Source organism: Rutidosis leptorrhynchoides, chromosome 5, assembly GCF_046630445.1.
Source record: "Rutidosis leptorrhynchoides isolate AG116_Rl617_1_P2 chromosome 5, CSIRO_AGI_Rlap_v1, whole genome shotgun sequence".
In the NCBI taxonomy this organism is placed as follows: Eukaryota; Viridiplantae; Streptophyta; class Magnoliopsida; order Asterales; family Asteraceae; genus Rutidosis; species Rutidosis leptorrhynchoides.
In genome coordinates, this window is record NC_092337.1 from 353,715,232 (window position 1) to 353,740,501 (window position 25,270).

The 25,270-nt window shown below is 33.6% G+C and overlaps 3 protein-coding genes across 3 annotated transcripts; all 3 read right to left on the reverse strand.

The window, feature by feature from the left end:
- Positions 1-2,524: 2,524 nt before the first annotated feature.
- Positions 2,525-5,153, reverse strand: LOC139848215 (uncharacterized). Its single transcript, XM_071837945.1, has 7 exons — positions 5,059-5,153; positions 4,296-4,463; positions 4,057-4,119; positions 3,920-3,967; positions 3,760-3,810; positions 3,058-3,121; positions 2,525-2,925 (listed from the first exon to the last, which is right to left on the reverse strand). The coding sequence occupies exons 2-7, from the start codon at positions 4,443-4,445 to the stop codon at positions 2,825-2,827; spliced, it is 477 nt and encodes a 158-aa protein (XP_071694046.1). The 5' UTR covers positions 4,446-4,463; positions 5,059-5,153; the 3' UTR covers positions 2,525-2,824.
- Positions 5,154-14,179: 9,026 nt separating this feature from the next.
- LOC139847572 (uncharacterized) lies at positions 14,180-15,943 on the reverse strand. The gene has a single exon (XM_071837262.1). It carries the CDS (start codon positions 15,834-15,836, stop codon positions 14,397-14,399), a length of 1,440 nt encoding a protein of 479 aa, XP_071693363.1. The 5' UTR covers positions 15,837-15,943; the 3' UTR covers positions 14,180-14,396.
- A 1,309-nt stretch (positions 15,944-17,252) lies between these two features.
- LOC139850463 (uncharacterized) lies at positions 17,253-19,529 on the reverse strand. The gene is made up of 5 exons (XM_071840034.1): positions 19,460-19,529; positions 18,764-18,868; positions 18,353-18,475; positions 18,145-18,247; positions 17,253-17,766 (listed from the first exon to the last, which is right to left on the reverse strand). Exons 2-5 carry the CDS (start codon positions 18,856-18,858, stop codon positions 17,521-17,523), a joined length of 567 nt encoding a protein of 188 aa, XP_071696135.1. The 5' UTR covers positions 18,859-18,868; positions 19,460-19,529; the 3' UTR covers positions 17,253-17,520.
- Between the last annotated feature and the right edge of the window lie 5,741 nt (positions 19,530-25,270).

Genomic DNA, 25,270 nt, shown 5'->3' on the forward strand with positions numbered 1-25,270 from the left:
AGCTTTGGTTATTACCTATAATCATCATAAAAACAATTACTCAAGAACACATCAAGAACACTTCTAAGTTTACAAGTTTACTTTCAAGTTTCCTAATCCATTCCAAGCAATCATCTAAGATCAAGAAACCTTTGTTATTTATAGTAGGTTATCTTTCTAAATCAAGGTAATATTCATATTCAAGCTTTGATTAAATTTCTATAACTATAACTATCTTAATTCGAGTAATAATCTTACTTGAACTTGTTTTTGTGTCATGATTCTATTTCAAGAACTTCCAAGCCATCAAAGATCCTTTGAAGCTCAAGTTATTTTTTCATCATTTCCAGTAGGTTTACCTACTAAACTTGAGGTAGTAATGATGTTCATAACATCATTCGATTCATATATGTATAACTATCTTATTTGAAGATTTGAACATGTAATCACTAGAACATAGTTTAGTTAATTCTAAACTTATTCGCAAACAAAAGTTAATCCTTCTAACTTGACTTTTAAAATAAACTAAACACATGTTCTATATCTATATGATATGCTAACTTAATGATTTAAAACCTGAAAACACGAAAAACACCGTAAAACTGGATATACGCCGTCGTAGTAACACCGTAGGCTGTTTTGGGTTAGTTAATTAAAAACTATGATAAACTTTGATTTAAAAGTTGTTCTTCTGGGAAAATGATTTTTCTTATGAACATAAAACTATATCCAAAAATCATGGTTAAACTCAAAGTGGAAGTATGTTTTCCAAAATGGTCATCTAGACGTCGTTCTTTCGACTGAAATGCCTACCTTTACAAAAACGACTTGTAACCTGTATTTCCGACTATAAACTTATACTTTTTCTGTTTGGATTCATAAACTTAAGTTCAATATGAAACCATAGCAACTTGAATCACTCAAAACGGATTTAAAACGAAGAAGTTATGGGTAAAACAAGATTGAATATTTTTGCTTGTTGTAACTACGTGAAAATTGGTAACAAATCTATATTAATCATATCCTAGCTAACTCATATTGTATTATACATGTATTCTAATATATTATGTAATCTTGGGATACCATAGACATGTATGCAAATGTTTTGACATATCATATCGACCTATGTATATATATTATTTGGAACAACAATAGACACTCTATATGCAGTAATGTTGGAGTTAGCTATACAGGGTTGAGGTTGATTCCAAAAATATATATACTTTGAGTTGTGATCTAGCCTGAGACGTGTATACACTGAGTCGTGGATTGATTCAAGATAATATATATCGATTTATTTCTGTACATCTAACTGTGGACAACTAGTTGTAGGTTACTAACGAGGACAGCTGACTTAATAAACTTAAAACAGTAAAACGTATTAAAAATGTTGTAAATATATTTTGAACATACTTTGATATATATGTACATATTTGTTATAGGTTCGTGAATCGACCAGTGGCCAAGTCTTACTTCTCGACGAAGTAAAAATATGTGAAAGTGAGTTATAGTCCCACTTTTAAAATCTAATATTTTTGGGATGAGAATACATGCAGCTTTCTAAATGCTTTACAAAATAGACACAAGTACGCGAAACTACATTCTATAGTTGGATTATTAAACCGAATATTGTCCCTTCAAGTCTGGTAGCCTAAGAATTAGGGAAATAACCCCTAATTGACGCGAATCCTAAAGATAGATCTATGGGCCTAACAAACCCCATTCTGGAATTTGGAATGCTTTAATACTTCGATTTATATGGTGATTGCGATTGCCAATTTATGACATACTTGCGAGTATGCGGGGAATATTCTATATGCATTATGTTAATGTCGGTTACCAGGTGTTCATCATAGAATGATTTTTATACACTTGCGAGTGTAGGATTATTGAATAAATGAAATCTTGTGGTCTATTATATTAATTTGATAATATATAGGTTAAACCTATAACTCACCAACATTTTTGTTGACGTTTAAAGCATATTTATTCTCAGGTGATTATTAAGAGCTTCCGCTGTTGCATGCTAATATATGGACAAGACTTGGTGTCAGCATGCTTGAATAATATTGTTTAAAACTGCATTCGATATTTACTTTGTTGTAACATATTAATATTGTAAACCAATACAATATGTATTGGTAGTATGTAAGTGTGATATTTTTAGATTATCATTTCTGATAATCTAGGTGGTGTCCTTTTAACCTTGTCGATAAAATAAAGGTTATGATTTGTTTTAAAAACGAATGCAGTCTTTTAAAAACGTCTCATATAGAGGTCAAAACCTCGCAACGAAATCAATTAATATGGAACGTTTATAATCAAAATATGAACGGGACATTTCATCATAAACCAGTCGTCATCCATACCCAGGCACTAGAACAAGTTAAGAGGGTATCATGCATACCCATTTTCTCAACCCCACCCCCACCCCCACCCCCACCCCCACCCCCATTGTGAAGGGGGGCAACGAAAAGATATCAGTGAGAGCGAGTCATCATGGCGACAATCAATACAAAGACGGTGATCTCAACCAAAACTGATCCATTATGTTGTATATATAGCATCAAAGGGATAAACATGGTACGACTGTTGCATTCACTACTTGCCCCAGCCCATCACCCACATGCACATAATAAGTTTATTTTGCCCATCATATGAAACAGGCCACACACAACATACTGAATATTAGTGGCTCACGTAAATATCATGAGCCACTAATACTGAAAATGGTAAATTCTCAAAATAAGTATCATCAGACATGTTTGTGTTCCTTGATTCTGAAACAATAAGTGCAAACTCAAGCAAATGTGATTGAGAACAGTCTAAGCAACTGTTTGGTGTCTCAGTTCAGTTGGATCTGATCTTCAGAATTAGATTTTTCATCGTGGGTCTTGTTTTCAGACTCTTGATCCTCTGAAGCAGTTAGATTTGGACTACCTCCATCTACAGTGCAACAAGAAAGTTCGTTACAAAAACAATCAACAAATATTACAGACAGGATAGGATTTCAACTATCTTCCTAACATTAAAAAAAAAAAGATTTAATGAATAAATCTCATTGAAACTAAAAAGTACCTTCTCCTTCATCTGCAGGAGCGTAAGCTGATCGTCTTGAACGAGCTTGCTGGTGTGGTGTTGGCTGATGGAAGGTTTTGAATGAAACAAAAGTTAGAAAGTAAAATAAAAAAATTTGGGCAAAAATAACGTAACCTTAGATAAATACTAACACGTTTTCAAAAAGAAAACATCTTCAGCAAAAGATACAAGAAAGAACCCGATCAGGCTCATACCTAGAAAGCAGCGAACATACAATCTTCTATAACCGAACTTCATCTACCCTAAACCATACCAAAACCAAACAAAATGGCGCAACCTAAACTACAACACCAACAAACATAGACAAAAAAATGCAACAAACGCTACAAAAAACGCGACAATACACCAAATTTATGGATCCATGTTTAAGATTTTACCGTTAACAATTAGAGGTGGCAAAATGGGTGGTTCAGGTTTGACCCATTAACACTTCCTTTCATCCTTTCACTAAATTATAAACAATTACTGTAATACTTTAAATGTGATTATAACGATATATTTTAGCTTCATAATCTATATTTTCAATCAAGTGATTTATGCTTTTTTATGCTTTAAAATACATTGAGCAACTTTAGATCCAAAGCGAAAGTAGATGAGTCATAACTGCCACCCTATACAAAAGCCTAAATAACTAAAAAGAGTGTGATTTCACATTATATACGGTAAAATATATAAAGATACCTGCAATTTTGGGCGTAGTGCCTCTAAAGGCCCTTTACTCTTTTGTAATCCCTGGTACAAGTGTTTTCAACAAAATATGAAACATTAAAACATCAAAAGATAATACAAAACATTAAAACATCAAAAATCGAACAGGATTCAACAAATTTGTATTACATACCTTTCCAAGTGCCCAATCTGCAGAATCAAAGAAGGCACGATCATGGTCCTGTATATTATTAGGAGAAAGCTTTTAAGTACAATCTTTGTAATTAGTTATTAAAATAGAGAAAAATGAATGGATATTAGTTAAGTTACCTTTGAGATTAAAGGGGTTTTCCTAGGTAATAATCCTCCATACTTTTTCTTGATTACTGCTTCCTGCAGTGATATAAGAAAAAAAAAAAAAAAAACTGTAAGAACAGTAATTATTCTCATTTAGATTTTAAAATTTACCTTTCAAAATTTTGTCCAGAACCATTCAATTATTGAAAATGCGCAAATAATTGTATCCACATAACAATTTTAACAACGAAACAAAATTAATAACGATGAACCTCCTGGGCCGGTGAGGGCATGGGATTGTCCTCAGGTTTTTCGATATGATCCGGGACTTTTTCAGAAGCAGGCTGATCATTAATAGCTTCAACTTTTGGATCGTTATCCACAAGATTATGTTCGCCGGAATCGTTATTTGTCTCAGACATTTTGTGTGCACCCAAGACCTAGTGGAAACACAAGAGTTTAATATCCCCTACTTTATTAATTAAGTTAAAATATAATAATAAGAACAATACAATGTCCAAGTTAATCATTTTTGTGATGAAACTAGCTTTTGAGGGATTTAATTTTATAACTTTCGTGCTTTTAAGCTAGGGCTATGCAGTGTTTAAATATGCAATTCTTCAAGGCGATTATTGCAGGGTTCGCGAATTCGAATTCTAACATATGTAATTATTTGCAAAAAAGGTGATTACGTAATCCAAAAAATTAGATTCCAGTCATAAAAATACAACATGTATCACATAATTTAGCCAACTGGAATCAGGATTACATCAAATAAACATGGTAATAGATAGATAAAAATACCAGATTAAACTGCCACACACTTTCGATCATATATATTACCTGAACTTCATACTTCATAAATCATAATTAACTATAAAGCTCAATCAATTACATTGAGTTCAAATTTTAAATCATATCCAATTCAAATAGCATATGTTTGTATAATCAATTAAACACGAACGATGATAAAAAGCGTATAATAATCGCGAAAACTTATATATAAACTTTGATTAATGAACATAAAATAATTACCGGAGTGAAGAATGAGGCGATAATAATGTGGGAGCAGAGGATGGAGAGAATCTCGGCTGGGTGTGTATACTGCGTAATTCAGAGGCTGTTGTCTTCCAATTTCAATGACTAAATTTTTTTTTAAACCTTTATTTATAGTCCACTGATTTATACATATTTACACTCTTTGTCCCTATACTTTGTTTTTTCAGTTAAAACTTATCAAAGGCTTCATTTATTTCATTTACTACTCGGTATTAATAAACACATTGTTATAATATATAAATATATATATATATATATATATATATATATATATATATATATATATATATAAATGGATAGTCAATTATTGATACACAAAAGTAATATTATTGTATTACCTAAACTTGTAATATTTTTGCTATAAATAGCCATGAATGCAAGCATTAAACTTGCACCATTTCTCACACTTACAAAGTGTTTCTTTCTTTCTCTCCATTATCATCTTTGTTCTTACACTTCATTATTAGTATTCTTAATCAAGAATCAAATCACTAAAGGTAGTTATAAGCCTACTGAATTATAACATCAAGAATCAAACCACTAAAGGTAGTTATAAGCCTACTGAATTATAACACGTTATCAGCACGATAATCTTAATACTAATTATGGTTGGCTCTGCCACCTAAATGATATATGGTCGGTTATACCACCTGAATAATATATGGTCGACACTGTCGTCTAATTATCATTTATGTTACTAACATTTATATTTCAATTATCTAACATTTATATGGCCGACACTGTTGCCTAATTATCATTTATGTTACTAACATTTATATTTCTATTATCTAACATTTATATGGCCGACACTGTCGCCTAATTATCATTTATGTTTACTAATATTTATATTTATGTTATATAACATTTATTAATGATTGCTTACATATGGTCGACACTGTCACCTACTTATCATTTATGTTATATTAAATTTATGTTTAATGTTTATATACTTATGAATATAAAGTGACTATAATTTATCATGTTGTTTATTTTAATAGAAAATGTCGAATCTGGAAAAGCTTAAATTTACTCCTTTAGAATCAACTGGAAACAACTACATGCCATGGGTTATAAAAGTAAAAATGCATCTTAAATCAATGGGCATTCTTGAAGCCATAAATGAAAACAACACTTGTTCTGAAAAAGAACAAGCAACGGCATGTTGCTTTATTCATCAACATATTGATGAATGCTTACAAAATAATTATGTGACTGTAGAAGATCCCCATGTTTTATGGGAAGGTCTCAAAAGCAGATTCAATAATCAAAGAGAAATTTTACTTCCAGCTGCTATGGAACAATGGAGAACATTAAGGTTCCAAGACTTTAAGAAAGTAAATGAATATAGCTCAGTTCGGTATAATACATGTTCACAACTTAAATTCTGTGGACATGAAATAAGTGATGCAGACATGATGGAGAAAACTTTCTCCACAATGAATGCTGCAAACATCACAGTGCAAAGAAATTTGAGAATGCTAAAGTTCAAAACATATCCTGAACTTAATTCATATCTCTTAGTTGCAGAGCAAAATGATGAGCTATTAATGAAAAATCAGCAATCCCGTCCTACTGGTACACTTGCAATCCCTGAAGCAAATACTGCAAATAATTATAAACAGGGACAAGGACGCGGGCAAGGTCGTGGTTATAATAACCATCACCATCATCATGCCAAAAGCCATAACTATGGTAGAAATCATCCTTATGGTAATGGTAATGGGCGAGGACGTGGTCGTGGTCGTGGCCGTGGTGGTCAAAGAAATAATAATCCACGAAAATATAAATATCAACCACAAAACAAGCCCACTAAACAAGATGTTGAAGAAAATTCTTCTAAAAATTCTGAAGAATCTTGCTACAGATGTGGTAGAATGGGCCACTGGGCTAATACTTGCCGAACATCTAAACATCTTGTTAAGATGTATCAGGATTCGCTGAAAGATAAAGAAAAGGAAGTAAACTTTGTGGATAACGTCGATCCAACAGTCACTGAGAAACCATCTGATTTATATGAAGATTTCTTGAATGTTTAAGTTGTGTGTCTTTCGAAAAATAAACGATTTAATATCGTCTGTCTTTGTCATTATGTTTGCTAAATGTTTCAGTACTATCTATTTGCGTTTAAAATATTATGTAATATTAATGTACTCACTATTTATTTCTTATATATGAAGTTCAATATGAATTTTGCTGGAATAAAACATCAATCAAGTGGTGGAGATCTCTGTATAGCAGACAGTGGAACTACACACACTATACTTAAATCCGAGAAATATTTTATTGATCTAAAACCAACGGAAGGAACTATACATACAATATCAGGACCTGCTAACTTGATAAAAGGGATAGGAAAGGCAAATTTCATACTACCAAATGGTACAAAATTTTTAATAAATGATGCCTTATTTTCTCCCAAGTCAAGCAGAAATTTATTGAGTTTCTCCGACATATACCTTAACGGGTATGATTATCAGTCAGTGACAACAGAAAATGAGAAATATTTAAGTATCACTGACAAGAGTCATGTGGTTGAAAAACTGCCAAGACTTAGTTCTGGATTACATTATACACATATAAATGTACCAGAAATACATATGATAGTTAACGAAAAATATATTGATCCTGGTGTATTCAGTTTATGGCATAATAGATTAGGCCATCCAGGATCAACAATGATGAAAAGGATTATTGAATGTACTCATTGACATCCACTAAAGGATAGAAAAATCCATCATGATACAATGGTTCCATGTACATCTTGCTCTCTTGGAAAATTGATAACTAGACCCTCACCACTTAAGGTTGAGAAAGAATCACCAATGTTTCTTGAAAGAATTCAAGGTGATATATGTGGACCAATTCATCCACCATGTGGACCATTTAAATATTTCATGGTTCTAATAGACGCATCTAGCAGATGGTCTCATGTTTGTCTGTTATCAAGCCGTAATGTGGCATTTGCAAAATTTCTTGCCCAAATTATTAAATTGAGAGCTCATTTTCCTGATTACACCATTAAAAGGGTGAGACTTGATAATGCTGGTGAATTTACATCTCAAGCATTTAATGACTATTGCATGTCTATAGGAATTGTTGTTGAACATTCTGTTGCTCATGTGCATACACAAAATGGTTTAGCCGAGTCATTGATTAAACGTTTACAGTTAATCGCTGGACCATTGATAATGAGAACAAAACTCCCTGTATCTATATGGGGTCATGCAATTTTACATGCTGCTGTATCGATTAGCATCAGACCAAGTGCAAGTCATAAATATTCCCCCCTACAACTTGCTTTTGGTCAAGAGCCAAATATTTTCCATCTTAGAACATTTGGTTGTGCAGTGTATGTTCCAATTGCGACACCACAACGTACAAAAGTGGGTCCTCAAAGGAGGTTGGGAATATATGTTGGATATGAAACACCTTCAATATTAAGGTATATTGAACCTATGACATGTGACGTTTTTACAGCACGTTTTGCTGAGTGTCATTTTAATGAAACATTGTTCCCTAGATTAGGGGGAGAAATGAAAAATAAAGAAAATGATGTTTCATGGTGTGAACCTCAATTAAAGTATCTTGATCCTCGCACAAAAGAATGCGAGACAGAAGTTCAAAAGATAATGCATATACAAGAACTTGCAAATCAATTGCCTGATGCATTTACAGATACAAAAACGGTGACAAAATCATATATACCAGCAGTAAATACTCCAGCTCGAATTGAAATTCCAAAAGCTGGTAATAACGTCACTCATGAATCTTTGCCACGTCAGAAACGTGGAAGACCAATTGGTTCAAAGGATAAAAATCCTCGAAAAAGAAAATCCGCTGATAATGAAGTAAAAGAAAGTGTTCAAGAAGAACCACAAATCAGTACTCCTACTGTAGAGGAGATTGATGATGTCAATACAGAAATTGCAATCAATTATGCATATTCAAAAAATATTATGGAACCGAAATGAAATGAAAAATCTTGATGAGAAATTTTCATTTAATGTTGCATATGACATCATGAATAATGATGATGATCCAGAACCAACATCTATGGTTGAATGTCAAAATAGACATGATTGGGCTCAATGGAAAGAAGAAATACGAGCTGAATTAGAATCACTCAATAAAAGAAAAGTTTTCGGATCCATCATTCTCACTCCTAAAGATGTGAAACCTGTAGGATACAGATGGATTTTTGTCCGAAAAAGAAATGAGAAAAATGAAGTTACAAGGTATAAAGCTAGACTTGTAGCTCAAGGTTTTTCTCAAAGACCGGGAATTGATTATGAAGAAACTTATTCCCCTGTTATGGATGCAATTACTTTTAGGTACTTAATCAGCCTGGCAGTTTCTAAAAATTTAGAAATGCATCTCATGGATGTTGTGACTGCTTACCTATATGGATCATTTGATAGTTGTAACGACCCGACCAAAACCGTTATTGACGGCGCCGTTAACTTAGGTCCCGTTGCGTGGTCGTAGTCCCTATATGAGACTCATTTGACCAAAATTATGTCGCATTCATTTGAAAGGTACAAGACTTGCAAAGTTCAGTTTACCAAAAGGATCGACAACAAGTTTAAGTTTACAAAAGTCATAAAGTATAAATGAGATAACTTGCGACATAATTAGTTTAAAAACACAGTTGCTATAAATAGCGTAAGTATGTAAACAATATGTTTGAATCCAAAGGTGCTATCACTAGCGTATGTATGTATGTATCTTGACTCCAAGCAAATAATCAGAGTGTATGCATGTATGCTTGACCTCAAGCAAGTATGAGTGAACGCGGAAGCATATATCAAATAGCCAAGTATGAACCTGAGAAACATATAGAAAACTGTCAACGAAAAACGTTGGTGAAATCATAGGTGTTTGTAAACGTTGTTTTTGAACCACAAGATTTAGTATTCCCATAGTTGATTATCAAAATCGTTTGCATTCCAAAAGTATTGTTTGCGAGCACCCAATTATCAAGACTTAACGTTTCCTTCCATAGAACCCCATCACAATAGTGTTAGAACATACACTGTTTCTCGAAAATATATTTCATCCGTAGACGGTAGCGAACTGTCCGTAATGAGGGTTTGTCAAACCCGTATGGCCACACAATATAAGTTCTCGCTTACACCCTGCAAGTGTAACTAATGATAATCGAATTGAGGATTTTTGTTCTAACTCGCTGTGGAATGTTTGTTTTCCTTGTACTTGTGTTCAAAGTATAAAAGTAAGTAGTACAAAATGTAACAAAGTATATGTTTCTCAGCCCACAATTTAAAAGTATAAAAAGTTGTTGAAAAGGTGGGACTATGATCTCACCTCGAGTGCACGAGTATAAAAGTACTTCACGAAGTAAATGTGTGCATGATAGTTGCTTAGCCTTGACCTAAACAAATAAGTTGTATCAATTAATCGGTTACGACACAAGGTCGGGTGAAATGTGTTCAATTAGTCCTATGGCTCGTTACGACTCGATTATGTAGTATGTGAATCACGTTGTCAAGTTTCATGCAAGAATCAAGTATAAAATAAGATTAGAACGATTGCATAAGTGTTTTGTTAAGTTTGACTAAAAGTCAAACTTGGTCAAAGTCAACGAAAAAGTCAATGGGGTCGGGTCGGGTCCCGAACTATTTTCATGAGCTTAGAAATCATATATGAGCATGTTGTCCAAGTTTCATGTTGATCGGGGGTGTGTAGCATAGCAAACATTATTCAAAAATCGACAAAATTGGACAGGCCACTTTGGCGCGCCGCGCGGGTATATGGCGCCGCGCCATTACCTGTGCAGAGAATTCTGGCAGTTTTCACACTCAAGCACGAATCCAACTTCAAATACCCATAAATCCTAAACCGTAAACATCCAAAATAAGTATCTTATATCGTTGGAAAGGTATTTTGACAAGGAATACAACTAACTACTTTTCACCAAGCAAAGACATCAATTACAATAACCGAAAACTCGTCAATTGATCAAGAAAGGTTTATTTTCAAAGTTTCAAGTTCGTAAAACGTATTTTATGATTCGGGAATCCAATTTACACATACGATATGCCGTTTCGAAGGTAATTAAGCATACATTGCATCTAAACACTCACTAACAACATTAACAAGCATTCAACGCATAAAAAGTTCATTTCAAAGTCTATCAAACCCTAACCAAAATTCACAAAAATCAATATTCATGTTTTTGAAGTTTTCTTAATCAACCTACGCATCAAAACGAAGCTAGTGATACTAGTAACACAATTAAAACATGAACTTTAACAATTTAACAACATTAACTCATCCAAAATCAAAGATTTAGCACACCCATTTCAAATGTTCAAACTAGTTACTCAAAACAACGAATCGAGCATACAAATCATATATTCATGTTATACACGAGCCATAGACACTAACTAACAACATATCAAGTCAAAAACACGAATTTGAGAAATCTAGAGTTTTAGAAATGTTACCCAAACGAGATGAAGTTGGTATCAAATTGTAGAGGATGAAGAGAGGATTCCAAATACGTAATTTGTTTTGATGTTGGCCTCCTAGATTGAATTTAGATGATGAATGATTGAATGGGTTTGTGTGTGTGTTCTTGAGATGGAGAGAAAAGAGATGAGGGAGATGATGGAATGAATGAATGGTGGAAAAATGGGTTGACTAGTTGACCTAGTCAACTAGTTTGCCCATTTGGCAACTCCGGTCCCTCGAGTTTCAAAGCGGGTGCGGGATTTAACCGATCGAATATTTTTAAAACGCAAGTTAACGAGAGATGTTGTAATTAAATGATGGAATTATTATGAACGTTAGTCAATGGAAACTACGAATTTAAATAACGAAAGGTATTATTTTTTTAAAAAAAGACGGTGTTAAAAATAAATTTAACGGAAAAAGGCGGAATGTTACAATAGTGATATATATATATATGAAGATACCTGAAGGATTTAAGGTACCAGAAGCATCAAATGCAAAACCCAAAGAAATGTATTCGATTAAATTACAAAGATCTTTATATGGGTTAAAACAATCGGGATGTATGTGGTATAACCGATTAAGTGATTACTTGATAAGCAAAGGGTATACAAATAACCTTACTTGCCCTTGTGTTTTCATTAAGAAAACAACATCCGGATATGTGATCATAGCTGTTTATGTTGATGATCTTAACTTCATAGGTACAAATAAAGAGATCTATGAAGCCATTCAACTTCTAAAGAAAGAATTTGAAATGAAAGATCTCGGAAAAATCAAGTATTGCCTTGGTTTACAAATTGAGCATATGCCTAATGGTTTACTTGTACATCAAACAACATATACTGAAAAGATTTTGAAACGTTTCAATATGGACAAGGCAAAACCATTAAGTACTCATATGGTTGTTAGATCACTCAATGTTGAAACTGATCCATTTCGTCCATGTGAAGATCATGAAGATATTCTTGGACCAGAAGTACCATATCTTAGTGCAATTGGAGCTCTTATGTGTCTTACAAATTGTACAAGACCTGACATTTCTTTTGCAGTTAATTTGTTGGCAAGGTTTAGCTCTGCTCCTACCAAAAGACACTGGAATGGGATCAAACACATATTTCGATACCTTCGAGGAACTACTGATTTAGGATTATTTTATTCTAACGAATCAAAACAAGATTTGGTTGGTTATGCTGATGCAGGTTATTTATCTGATCCACATAAAGCTAAATCTCAAACTGGATATGTATTCCTAAATGGAGGTACTGCAATATCATGGCGTTCTCAAAAACAAACACTTGTTGCTACATCATCAAATCATGCCGAAGTGATTGCATTACATGAAGCAACTCGGGAATGTTTTTGGTTGAGATCAATGACACAAATCATTACTGATTCTTGTGGACTAGAACGCGATAAAAGTCCAACAATTATCTATGAAGATATTGCAGCTTGCATAGCACAGATGAAAGAAGGGTATATCAAAAGTGACCGAACAAAACACATACCTTCTAGGTATTTTCAATCCAGCAAAAACTCTGCTGATCTTTTCACGAAAGCACTTCCAACTGCTATTTTCAGAACACACGTTCATAACATTGGCATGAGACATGTTCAAAAGATGTAACAACCGAAGCGATGTCTACTTGAGGGGGAGTCAACTCCATGCTGCACTCTTTTTCCCTTAGCTAAAGTTTTTCCCACTGGGTTTTCTTTAGCAAGGTTTTTAACGAGGCAGTAACTTACAGTTGATCTTCAACAAACAAAATTGTTATCCAAGGGGGAGTGTTATAATATATAAATATATATATATATATAAATGGATAGTCAATTATTGATACACAAAAGTAATATTATTGTATTACCTAAACTTGTGATATTTTTGCTATAAATAGCCATGAATGCAAGCATTAAACTTGCACCATTTCTCACACTTACAAAGTGTTTCTTTCTTTCTCTCCATTATCATCTTTGTTCTTACACTTCATTATTAGTATTCTTAATCAAGAATCAAATCACTAAAGGTAGTTATAAGCCTACTGAATTATAACATCAAGAATCAAAACAATAAAGGTAGTTATAAGCCTACTGAATTATAACACACATTTTAATTTTATTTATGAAGATTTCTAGACATATATATATATATATATATATATATATATATATATATATATATATATATATATATATATATATATATATAGACATATACTCCGTATTATTCATTTGCCTTTTATTAGCAGAAATGCTAAACTTACATTAACTTTACAAAAAACACGTTTACATAATGACATGAAACTTTCACCAATTACAAATTATGTTTTATTTTCATTTTTAATTCTCTCTTAAAATAATTGGTCAAATGCATTATGTATAGCTTCTTATGTAAAATTAGCATTACTCTATGTACAATGTGTTTTTTAAAAGAGAGTATCGGCATCACCTTACATACACATTCGCGATCATATGCCACTCATACACGTGTTAAGAAAAAACTCAAATCGCAACAAATCTGACAGTACGGTTGAACGTTAAGAAAACCCTTTTGTAAAGTTAATTGCTGACAGTACCAATTAAATCTTGACCCTTGGAATCGAAGATGGTCCTACTCAACACGTCTCCTTGTATACCATTCAGGAAATGCCTAAATGGTTACTCTATGTTTAATATGTTTAACAATGAAACGCATTTGTTACATACACATCAAGTTTAACAAGTTCTTCAAAACCAGGTCATACAGATCACACACAAACCCACACATGAGGATATAAAGCTGTATATAACCCATATGTTTCTAAGATTTACAAACCGAGAAGAATCAAGCAAAATAAGTATAATAATTACAAATGAAATCCAGTCTGCCTACGAAAATTCTTAACATCATTTCCTTCGGAAACTGCCATTCCAATTCCTGAGCGCCCGTTTCGACCTACCCCTTTATAATACAATCTCCATTCATCTTTTTCGCCTTCCATATGAACAAGATAAGGTGAACCGACCCGTTCATCGTCCCAACATCCACTTTCTTCAGCACACTCCAAAATGGGCCCACTCTCGACCCTATGCCACTCTTTTAGCCCATCCGAAGATCGAGCCAGCCCAATTGACCTCTTCCCATCAACATTCACCCCTTCATAAACCATCAAATAACCACCATCTTTTTTATTCCTTACAACACAAGGATTCATCACCCCATACTCATCAAAATTACCAACTACACCACCACCCATGATCTTCCCAAGCTTCAACCACCGCATACCATCGCGTGATCGTGCCATCCCAATCGCAAAATGCCCTTTTTCGTTATCAAAAGAGTGGTAATACATCCTAAGATCACCACTAGTATGAAAAACAACTTGTGGGGATGAAATAAACATTGAATCCCATTCATCTTCGGTTCCTAAATCGAATAAAGATCCACTATGGTGTTCTCCTTCTATCCTTGCCCAATGCCTACCATCTTGACTCATTGCTAAACCAGGTAATGACCTGCAAATCTTCCCAAATTCGCCATTTTTACCTTCGATTTCTGGATTTTGTAAGCTAAATTCAAGCGAATTGTCTAAAGATTCAATCTTTTCGTTACTAAAACCAGTATAATACATCCAATAAACAGCATTGCTTGCTCTAATCTTGGAACTAGACATGACCATAACTTCACCAGGCATAACACCATTAGTATCAAAAGCCCACCAATCAGTACTTGATTTCAAAACTAAACCCACATCACTATTTGATTGAACTCCACCTTTGCCTCTTTCCCAGTGAATCCCATTACTTGAAACCGCCAACCCGATTGAACCCGGATCCGAATTCAACCCGGATCGCCCATGATACCACATGTACCACCTCTCTTCTTCATCACTCAAGAATCTTTTCACCACCGGAGAACCAACTTCAAAACAATCCCATGAACCCTCTGAACCCAACTCAAGAACCAAACCTCTGGAAACTACTGAATTTAAAGCGGGTTTTTCTTTATTTAAATTGGATGTTTGTGGGTTTTGAATATTGATATTTGAACCCGGTAAAAAGGTTGAATCTTGATGTTTGATTACATTATCTTTATCATCTGAAATTGAAGGTTTTGTAGAGCAATGAGTTATAAAGATTGGATTTTTATGATGATTTCTAGGGTTTGAGGATGGTGTAAATTGGGGATTGAGAGAAGATGAGTGAAAAAGATATGATTTTTTGAAATTGGAAGGTGGGTTTGGTGATCTTGGAGTGATAGGGAATTGGAGGGGATAAAAGGTGGTTGTTGTGGCAGTGAGTTCCATGAGAAGATGAATGTTTGACAGGGAAAAAAAAATGTGATGATCGGATGTAAGAGGAGTTGGCAAGCTCTGTACCAACAAATTTGACACGTATGTGGTTTTGATATTTTTGTTTGTTGTCTGTTGTATTGTAGTCACTCGGTTCGAATATAAGTACTCTGTTCGTTACAAATAAAAAATTTACTATATTTAATTTTGGAATAAGTATCTAAATTCTCTCTCAGATTTGTTGCGATTTGGGTTCCTTCTAACGCGTGTGTGGTCCTCCCTTTACTCAAGTTTTCCTTCTCTGGTGGTGGCATATAATCACGAATGTGATTAAGGCCCCGTTTGTTTTTTATTTTTATTAAGTCCTGATGTCTGAATGAATTTATGATGTCTGTAAGGAATAAGTGATAAATAAATAGCTATTGTTTGTTTTATCTGCTGAATACTAACCGAATAAATAAAATTACAAATTTAACCTTTTACATACGGCAGTTATAGGCAGTTATGTTAGCAGTTTTGAAATAGTAGGGACGATTATGAAAATTCACATTTTCATGACTTAAAATATTAAGACATTCTATTTTCATTAAGTTAAAAACAAACACCATACGACTTATTCAATTTTATATCATTAAGTTCAATTAAGCCGATTAAGTTCTAAACAAATGGGTCCTAAGTCCTCTCTGGATGTTGCATATACTGCCGTTCAAGAAAATTTTGGTTTAGTGCCTCAAAAAGGTTTTTAATGTGCCTAGCCTTGGTGGTCCTCCCTTTACTCAAGTTTTCCATTCTCTGGTGCCTGTCTTACATCTTTCTGAAACACCACCTGGTTGGAATGTGTTGACTTCATGAGTTTAGCTTCGTTGGCACGCAAGATGGTTTATTATCTTCGAATCTAGTGTCTTGTCCTTTTCATGCTTGAAGTGTTTATAGAGGCTTGTTGTTTCGGGTCAAATCCGGATTCATCAGAACGCAGCAGTTTTCTTGCTTTCAAGTGTCTCGGCATTCAATTTCGAGTGACTGGCGTGGGTCAGGATGTACGTAGACGCAGGAGTTTGGTTGTCACAGCAGATATCATTTGATGTTTATTCAACGTGTTTTTTTCAACGTTGTAGTTCGGATGTTAGTCAAGTACATTGTTTCAAGTAGATCCTGGGATTTAATCAAATATATTTTTATAATCTGTATCACTTGGAATTCATTTCAAATTCTTAAAATTTAATTTAATTTAATTTAACTTAATTTAAATTTGTGTTTTTATTAAAAAAAAAAATATAGTAAAAAAGGGATTAACAAAATAAGACCTATGGGGTACCAAAGCAAGGGTTAAAAGGAAAAGAGAGGGTTTCTGCTTACTCTTCAAGAAAGGCATAAACCCCTTTTGACTGGCCAAGATCAACACCTTCTTATTGAATATAGGGCAATATCACCTTTAAAAAAGGGATTACCACCCCTTTGAACAATCTTTACCAAAAGTATGAACAACGCGAAAATATCTTGGTCGATTGCAGTCACAAATCACTAATTCTGCTTAACATGCAAGGATGCTGCACAACACATTCAGTCGATAATGATCAACTTGGTGTTTATTACAGCAAATAATCAACAGAAAAAACTTAATGTTGTAATATAATGCATAAAATAACAAAGTCAATATTTTTAAACCCTGAATTTATAACGTAACGCTAGGATATAGATGTTACATCCCACCGGCTCTGCCTCTATCCTGCAGCTCAGCAGCCTGCTGCTCTTTAAGCTTATCAACAATTTCTAGGATTCTGGGATTAAAGAAACGATCATGAACGTATTTTTTCTCTTCAGCTTGTATCTGCTTTAAAGCACTAGGATATGGATTTGGAGGAGGCTTTGTTCCTTTCAGTCGTGCAATTTCTTTCAATCGTTTGTACGCCTTCTTTTTTGCTTTTTTCTGTAGCTTATACTCCGTCTGTAATGATAAGCATAGTTGATATAAATGAACAACCTATTATAAGTTAATGATATATTCAAGAAGCGGTAAGATGGTCGGATCAGATGGATAGGATAACGGGTCAAGATGGTAAGAGATCAAGATTGTCAGATAAAGTAGATAGGATAACGGGTCAAAATAGATTTGGGTCAAAATGGTCAGAGCAAGATGGTCAGATCAAGCGGATAGGAAAACGGGTCAAAATGGTCAGATAAAGTGGGTAGGATAACGGGTCAAAATAGATTTGGGTCAAAATGATCAGATCAAGATTGCCAGATCAAGTGGATTGGATAACAGGTCAAAATATATTCACTTGAAGTAGTTGACCCGAGAAGATTCTGGTTTCAAGATACTTACATCTGCCACATCAATAGCGTCCCCTTCACTGACACCTAGTTCCTTCAACTCAAGCACTCGGCAACCAAAAATACGTGATGGGGTTGGCTCAAAATCACAAATTCTTGTCAATTAGAAAAACAGACTAAAGTAAGAAAATGAGAGATAAAACAAAATAACTTAAATATAAGAGTGCAGAAAATAAAACATATATAATCTAATAAAGTACTTAATAGGATCTTCATGCAATGATTCAGGATGCTTCTTATAAAACTTATTGATATAAACATCCTCAGGAAGACAAATCCGCTCAACTTTCTTTTCTGCACGTGGAAAAACCGCAGGTGGAGACCTACAATATCAATTCAGATCATTGCCCATTTTTTTTTTTTATTTTTTTTATTTTTTTTATATATATATATATATATACATTTAAACTCTCTCATATATGTACAGCCTTTAACTTTGTAAGCATAACCTGTATGTCACTACCTATAGATGTTATACAATGACTAAAGTGAAAGCCTATACTGAACCACCTTTGAACGAATATACTAATATAAAATATTACACGACTGAGATAACTGCAGAATTTAATCATAAATTTTATGGATAACGATTATAGAAACAGAATACATACTTTTCCATAGCTTTAAGCCAAACAGGCTTCACCTTTGCCAATCCATTTACCAGCTTTCTTGTTTTTGTAAGCAAATCACCTTTTGTAAATGACATCGCTTGATATCTGCAAAAACAGCTTCAACATTCTTCGTATCGACAACAGTGTTTCTTAACAATTGATTTACATCGATGTACTCAAAAGCAAAAGTTTAACTAAATAACTAACTGTTTGACAGAGAAATCGTTTAGCACTGAATCATTTCGAGGAACGTAAAGCTCAAGGTTTATAATGGCCTCATTCTTTTTTTTTTTTTTTTTTTTTCACTGATTTCTCTAAATGAAAGCAGACTATATCAAATGAAAAATTTCCAGTTTAAACTAGTGTATAATGATTTAATGTTGAAAAAAATAAAAATAAAAGCAGATCAAATCATGAATCAAGCATAATAACTATGAACAAGTTGGTTAGGCAGTCGCAGCTGACCACAGTTAACATCAATTGGAACTGTTATAATCTAAGAAACAAATAAAACTACAACAGCATAGTGAAATAAGAAACCCTAAAAATACAAATGGAAAGTGAAAGCGAAATCAGCACATTTTTATGATCCTGATCCTAATTATTGTGGATCAATACAAATTAATGAGACTGTAGGTTAATAATCTAGGGATGTTGGTTCAAACGAATAAGGAAAAACAATAATAAGAAATTTACCTAATGTTGAATTCCGGCAACGTTGACGGACTTGCACCCCTCGCTTAGTCTGGCAGACGGCGGTAGACGGTGAATTTGTAACTTGCAACAAAAATGATACGTAGTAGTATTAGATTAAGTTACAGTTATCGTCCCTTTACTATGAATTAACCCACAATTAAGGGTCAATTTTATTGTCCAACGTTTTTTTTTTCTTTTCCTTGGCATGTTATTAGGGATCCGACATGGATTTTGATAGATCCACTTAAAATTACTAACTTACTCTTAATGATAATGTTGCACATAACTCTTACTAGTATCTACTATAGAGTATTTATGAAACATTACACATAATTGTTGTGAATCCATCAAAATAGAAATTTAAAAATATCACCTCCTGTGTTATTATTTTCACATTTCCATACTAAAAAAATCATATCTCCAACACAATTTTCTCAAAATGTGTAGATGTGCGTGAACATGCAAATTCTGTGTTGACTTTGTCAACTCACCAAACCCACCCGTAATACCTCCATCAAATACTTCGTGAGTGAATATGAGCCGAAAGCTTACTTCGAGAGGCAAGTATAGTACAATTGTATGTTAAGTTTGCATGAATTGTATGCTAAGTTGTGTTTTGGTTTGATTTTAAAACAAGAGTTGGGGGTTCTCGTGTCGTTGGGATGATTTTAATTAAACAGAATCGTGAACTAAAAAGAATTCATGAATAGTAGTTAGTGTATGTGTTCATATATGTTATCTCTTTTTTCCTAAATTATAAAAGACATATCTGTTGGAAAATCGTGTGTACTTTTAAATCAGATTAACGCAGCGGATAGTTAAAATAATAGTCAATTATTATTTTATAAACCATTTACAAAATTAAATATTCATATATTTAAATTTAATAAAACATGCACATGATTAATGATCCCAAAGATCCAGTTACACCATAATAATTGTCATGAATATTAAATCATAAGATGAGTTAACGATATACCTTTCTTGAAGAAACTGATGAACGGAGAGAAACTTACGATCAAAAGTATGACCGTCTCTTTGGATAGTCCACACTACACTTCAAACAACGTCAATGGATGCTAGTCCAAACCCAAGTAATAATTAATCAACCTTTGATTAATATTATGAACCCAAAATAATATTCCGTATGAAACAATGTTATTTCTTTTCTTACTTTCTCTCTTTTCAATTCTCTCAATTCTCTCTGAAGGCAAAAGACCATATATATAATATGAAGTAAAGTAAAACGTATCAATCAATCTGAATCACAGATATATTTTCCTTTATAAGACAAACAACTTTTTTCAAAAAAAGATATTGACATAGAAATAAGATACGGAGTATAAATTCATTAAACGATAAAGTCGTATTTCTCAAATACTTTAGGGGTATGTTATGTAACTTATAATTAATAATTTCTATCATGTCGCTTTCATGTGAATAGTAAATTAATTAATTTCGTTTCATTTACTATTCATATGAATAGTAAATGAATTAATTTCGATTTACTATTTTGTTACTTGAGTAATATATATACATCATATATATATTTTATTTGACGTCTCGGTGTATATGTGTGTGATCCCGAAGGCTCAAATGAAGTTGGCCATATAGTTATATGTTGTACCTTGCACATTAATCCTACAGACTCCCACTTGTGCATGACACAACACCAAGTAACTATACAAACAATGGTAAGCGTCTAGCAACACGTCATTGTCCCCAAATTCATGTGAGGGTAGTTTCTCGAAACTGTTTATGATAAGTTTTAAATGACATTCGTCCTTTTGTTTCAGATACTTTAGTTAAACTTGAGATATGGATCATCGGTCATTCTCATTTGTTTAACAATTTTGTTTCTCGATCTTAGAACTGAATTCGATCACCAAATTAATTAAGTATCATCTTAATTACATCTGGGTGCGGCCACACAAATATCTTATTCATTCATCGAGGAGCTCAAAAAGTATCTAACTCCAAACATTTTAGAGGAACAAATCCTATATTGCATACACGTGTCTATCACGAGCTTTACATTATACCCAATAATGGCCTTTATAACAGCCTTATTCAGGACAGCGTTTAACCATATCAAAGTATAATGCTACACTCATCAAGACGGGCGTGCAACTCAAGTCTAAGGACAAAAAGACATAATCACTAAAAGATTCACTACTGACTACGATCCATGTAGTGACATCTCATGGTTGGGTCATTCCAATATTCATCATCAATGAATACATATGAATTTTGGTCTCAACAAGTTAACTATTCATCATCAATGAATATAAACAAAATTTCACATTAATCTTAATTCATGTTATTCCCATAACATGACCGATTATGGAGATTTTGAATAATCAACAATTATTCATGGATTAAACATGCTAATATAGAACACAGTGATATAAATGAAAACGATCATACCAACTATATATTAATTCATTAATACAAAACTGCTTAATGTTCCAAAAATATCCAAATACTAAATTACAAATGAAAAAGATCAGCAGCATAACGAAGTCCAGTATTACTAGAATGATCATCATGCTTGTTGTGCATCATGGGCTTTATGAACGGGTCAGCCACATTATCATTTGTATGAACCTTTAAGAATACTAATATCATTCCTCTTAATGACTTAATGAAATGTAGTCAAACTTTTGAAGAATGTGCCAGATACTTAAATGTACATGTGATTCTTTCAAAAGTATAATAACACTCGAACTATCACAGTACATATTATAGAAGATTAAATGTTGTGTACTACTCTGAGTATAACAACAAACTTCCTTATCCAGACAGCTTTCTGAGCAGCTTCTCAGTCAACAATGTATTCTGCTTTTATTGTAGATTGTTCAATAGTGCTCTGCCTAGAGCTCTTCCAATCAACTGTCTTGCCCATCATGACAAAGAAACAATGTAACTGGATCGAGAATCATCTTGATCAGTTTGGAAACTAGAATCAGTATAAATCTTAATACTTAACTCTTATTCTAAACCACCGTAAACCAAGAACATATCATTAATACTCTGCAAATACTAAAGAGTATTCTTAACAACAATCCAATATACTTCACCTGGATTATGTTGACAATGACTCGTCAAACTCAAAACTAATGAAACATCGAGTATAGTACATATCATGGCTTACATAATGGATCATATAGCCGAAGCATATGTGATACATTTCATTTGTCTCATCTCATCTGCTGTGATAGGACTTTTGAGACTTTCTCACAGTTATGCCCTTTTGCATTGGCAAAGCTCCATGCTTGGAGTTTTGCATGCTAAATCTATGCAAGATAATATATGTACTTTGATTCAAACCAATAAGCCAATTGGATCTATTGTATAGATCCTCATTCCAATAATATAAGTAGCTTCATCAAGATCCTTTATGAAAATATATTTTCCAAGCCAACACTTGACATCTTTCAAGTTGGAATGCTATTTCTAATAAGTAATATGTCATCAACATGTAAGATCAAGAAGACTACTCTGCTCCCACTAGCTCCAATGTAAACTCAGGGCTTATCTTGGTTTTGAGAAAAATTAAACACTTTGAAAACTTAAGATTCTAGCTCTTGGATGCTTGTTTTTACCCATAAATGGATTTTAGAAGCTTGCAAACTTTATTAGAATTCTTAGGATTCATAAACCCTTCCGGTTGAATGTAAGACCTGGATTCTGATTCTGCCCAGTCGCGCGCCGCGCGGGGTCATGGCGCGCCGCGCCATATGTCGCTGGCAAACCCCTTTTGTTATTTTAGAGTTTTTTAAAAGGGCATTTCGGTCTTTTCGCATTTGAGCCAGATTTGAGGACTTAACCTCCTCCACCCATTTCACTTATTCATTTCTTTTTCCTTTTCTTTTCGTATTTCTCTCAAGAACTCAAACACCCATTTGATTCTAAGGGATTTTTTGTAACATCCCGCCTTTTTCCGTTTACTTTTCCGTTTAACTATTTTAAACTCCGTTATATGTTTATAACATCTCCCGTTAATACGCGTTTCAAATTATCTCGTTTAGGTAATTTAACGCACCCGGCTACGACTTGAGGGACTTGTTTTGCCAAAACCTCAAAATGGTGACTAGCACTTGACTAGTCAACCATCTTCCACCTCCATTTTTCATTTTTCTTTTCTCTTTTTATTCTCTACTTTCATATTTTCTTTAAATTCATCAAAAAGCAAATCTTCATCCATATTCAATCGATCAAGCTTCGGGCCAAACAAATTACATATTTGAACTCCTCGTGATCTCCTCTTCGATTCCATACCAATCTCATTGCATTTGAGTAACTTTCTAAAATCACTAATTTTATGTGTTCTTGAGATTTTTGAGTTAAAAGGTTGTTAATTAGTGTCTATGGCTCAAGTCTAGTATGGTTATGTGATTTGTATGTTTGTTCTTGCTATTTTGATGTAACTAGTTCATATTGAAAGTTCACATGCTTAATCTTGAGTTTTGAGTGTTCATATGTTGTTTGATGCTAAGAGTTCATGTTTTAATCTTATTTCTAGTGTTACTAGCTTCGTTATGATGTATGGTTTGGTTAAAGAAACCTTCTAAACTTGATTATGAAATTTGGTGAATTTGAGTTAGGGTTTCATGAACTAGAAATGGACTTTTGATGCTTTAAATGACACGAAATGCTAATTGTAAGTGTTAGGTTGTGTTGTATGCTTAATTACCTTCGAAACGGCATATTGTTCATGTAATTTGGTTACCGAATCATTAAATGGCATTTATGACTTGTATGCATTGAATGAGGAACATTAATTGCGGTTTTTGGTTGTTATAAGTGGAAGTTTGATTGATGATATGTGTTTAGTTGCATTCCTCGTCAAAACACCTTTCCAACGATGTATGATAAGCGTTATATGTATTTGCGGGTCAAGTGTTGTGTTAGAATTGGTTTTGGTTCGTGCATATCTTTGAAAAACAGGAAAATAGCTGAACAACAGGTGGCGCGGCGCGCACCTCACCCCGCGCGGCGCGCAGAACAACCTGGACAGATTCTGACCTCCGTGTCCCATTTCACGTGAAATGTTTGACTAGCTACCGACCTCCGATTCACATGAAACTTGTTTTAATATAATTATATATGAATAATTAGCATAGAAAATTTGTTCGGGACCCGACCCGAACATGTTGACTTTTTCGTTGACTTTCACCGACCAAAGTTTGACTTTTTGTCAAACTTAACCAATTGATTATGCAATCTTTCTAACTTGTTTCTTTACATGTATCTTGCATGAAACTTGACTATTTGCTTCACATGCTTCATAATCGAGTCGTGTTGAGCCATAGGACTAATTGAGCAACTTTGACCCTTCGTGACTATCGTTATTGATACAACCTATTTGTTTAGGTCGAGGCTGGCGTTGTCCTTTGCGCACATTACTTGTTGAAGTACTTATTTACTCTTGCAATCAAAGGTGAGATCATAGTCCCATTTTTTTTCAATCACTTTTATTCTTTACATCGTGGGCTGAGAAACACATACATTTCATACTTATACTTTTCATGCTTTTACATTGTGAACAAATACGAATACAAAGATGCATACGAGTTTGAACAAAAGTCCTCAATCCAATTATCATTAGTTCCACTTGCAGGGTGTAAGTGTAAGCGTGTAATTATGTTGTGTGGCCATAGGGGTTTAACAAACCCTCATTCAGACGGTTCGCTACCGTTAGTGAATGAAATATAATTTCAACAATGTATAGTGTAAGTTCTAACACTAAATTCAAAAATTCAGAGGGAAGATTCAGTTAAGCCTTGATAATTGGGTGCTCGTGATACA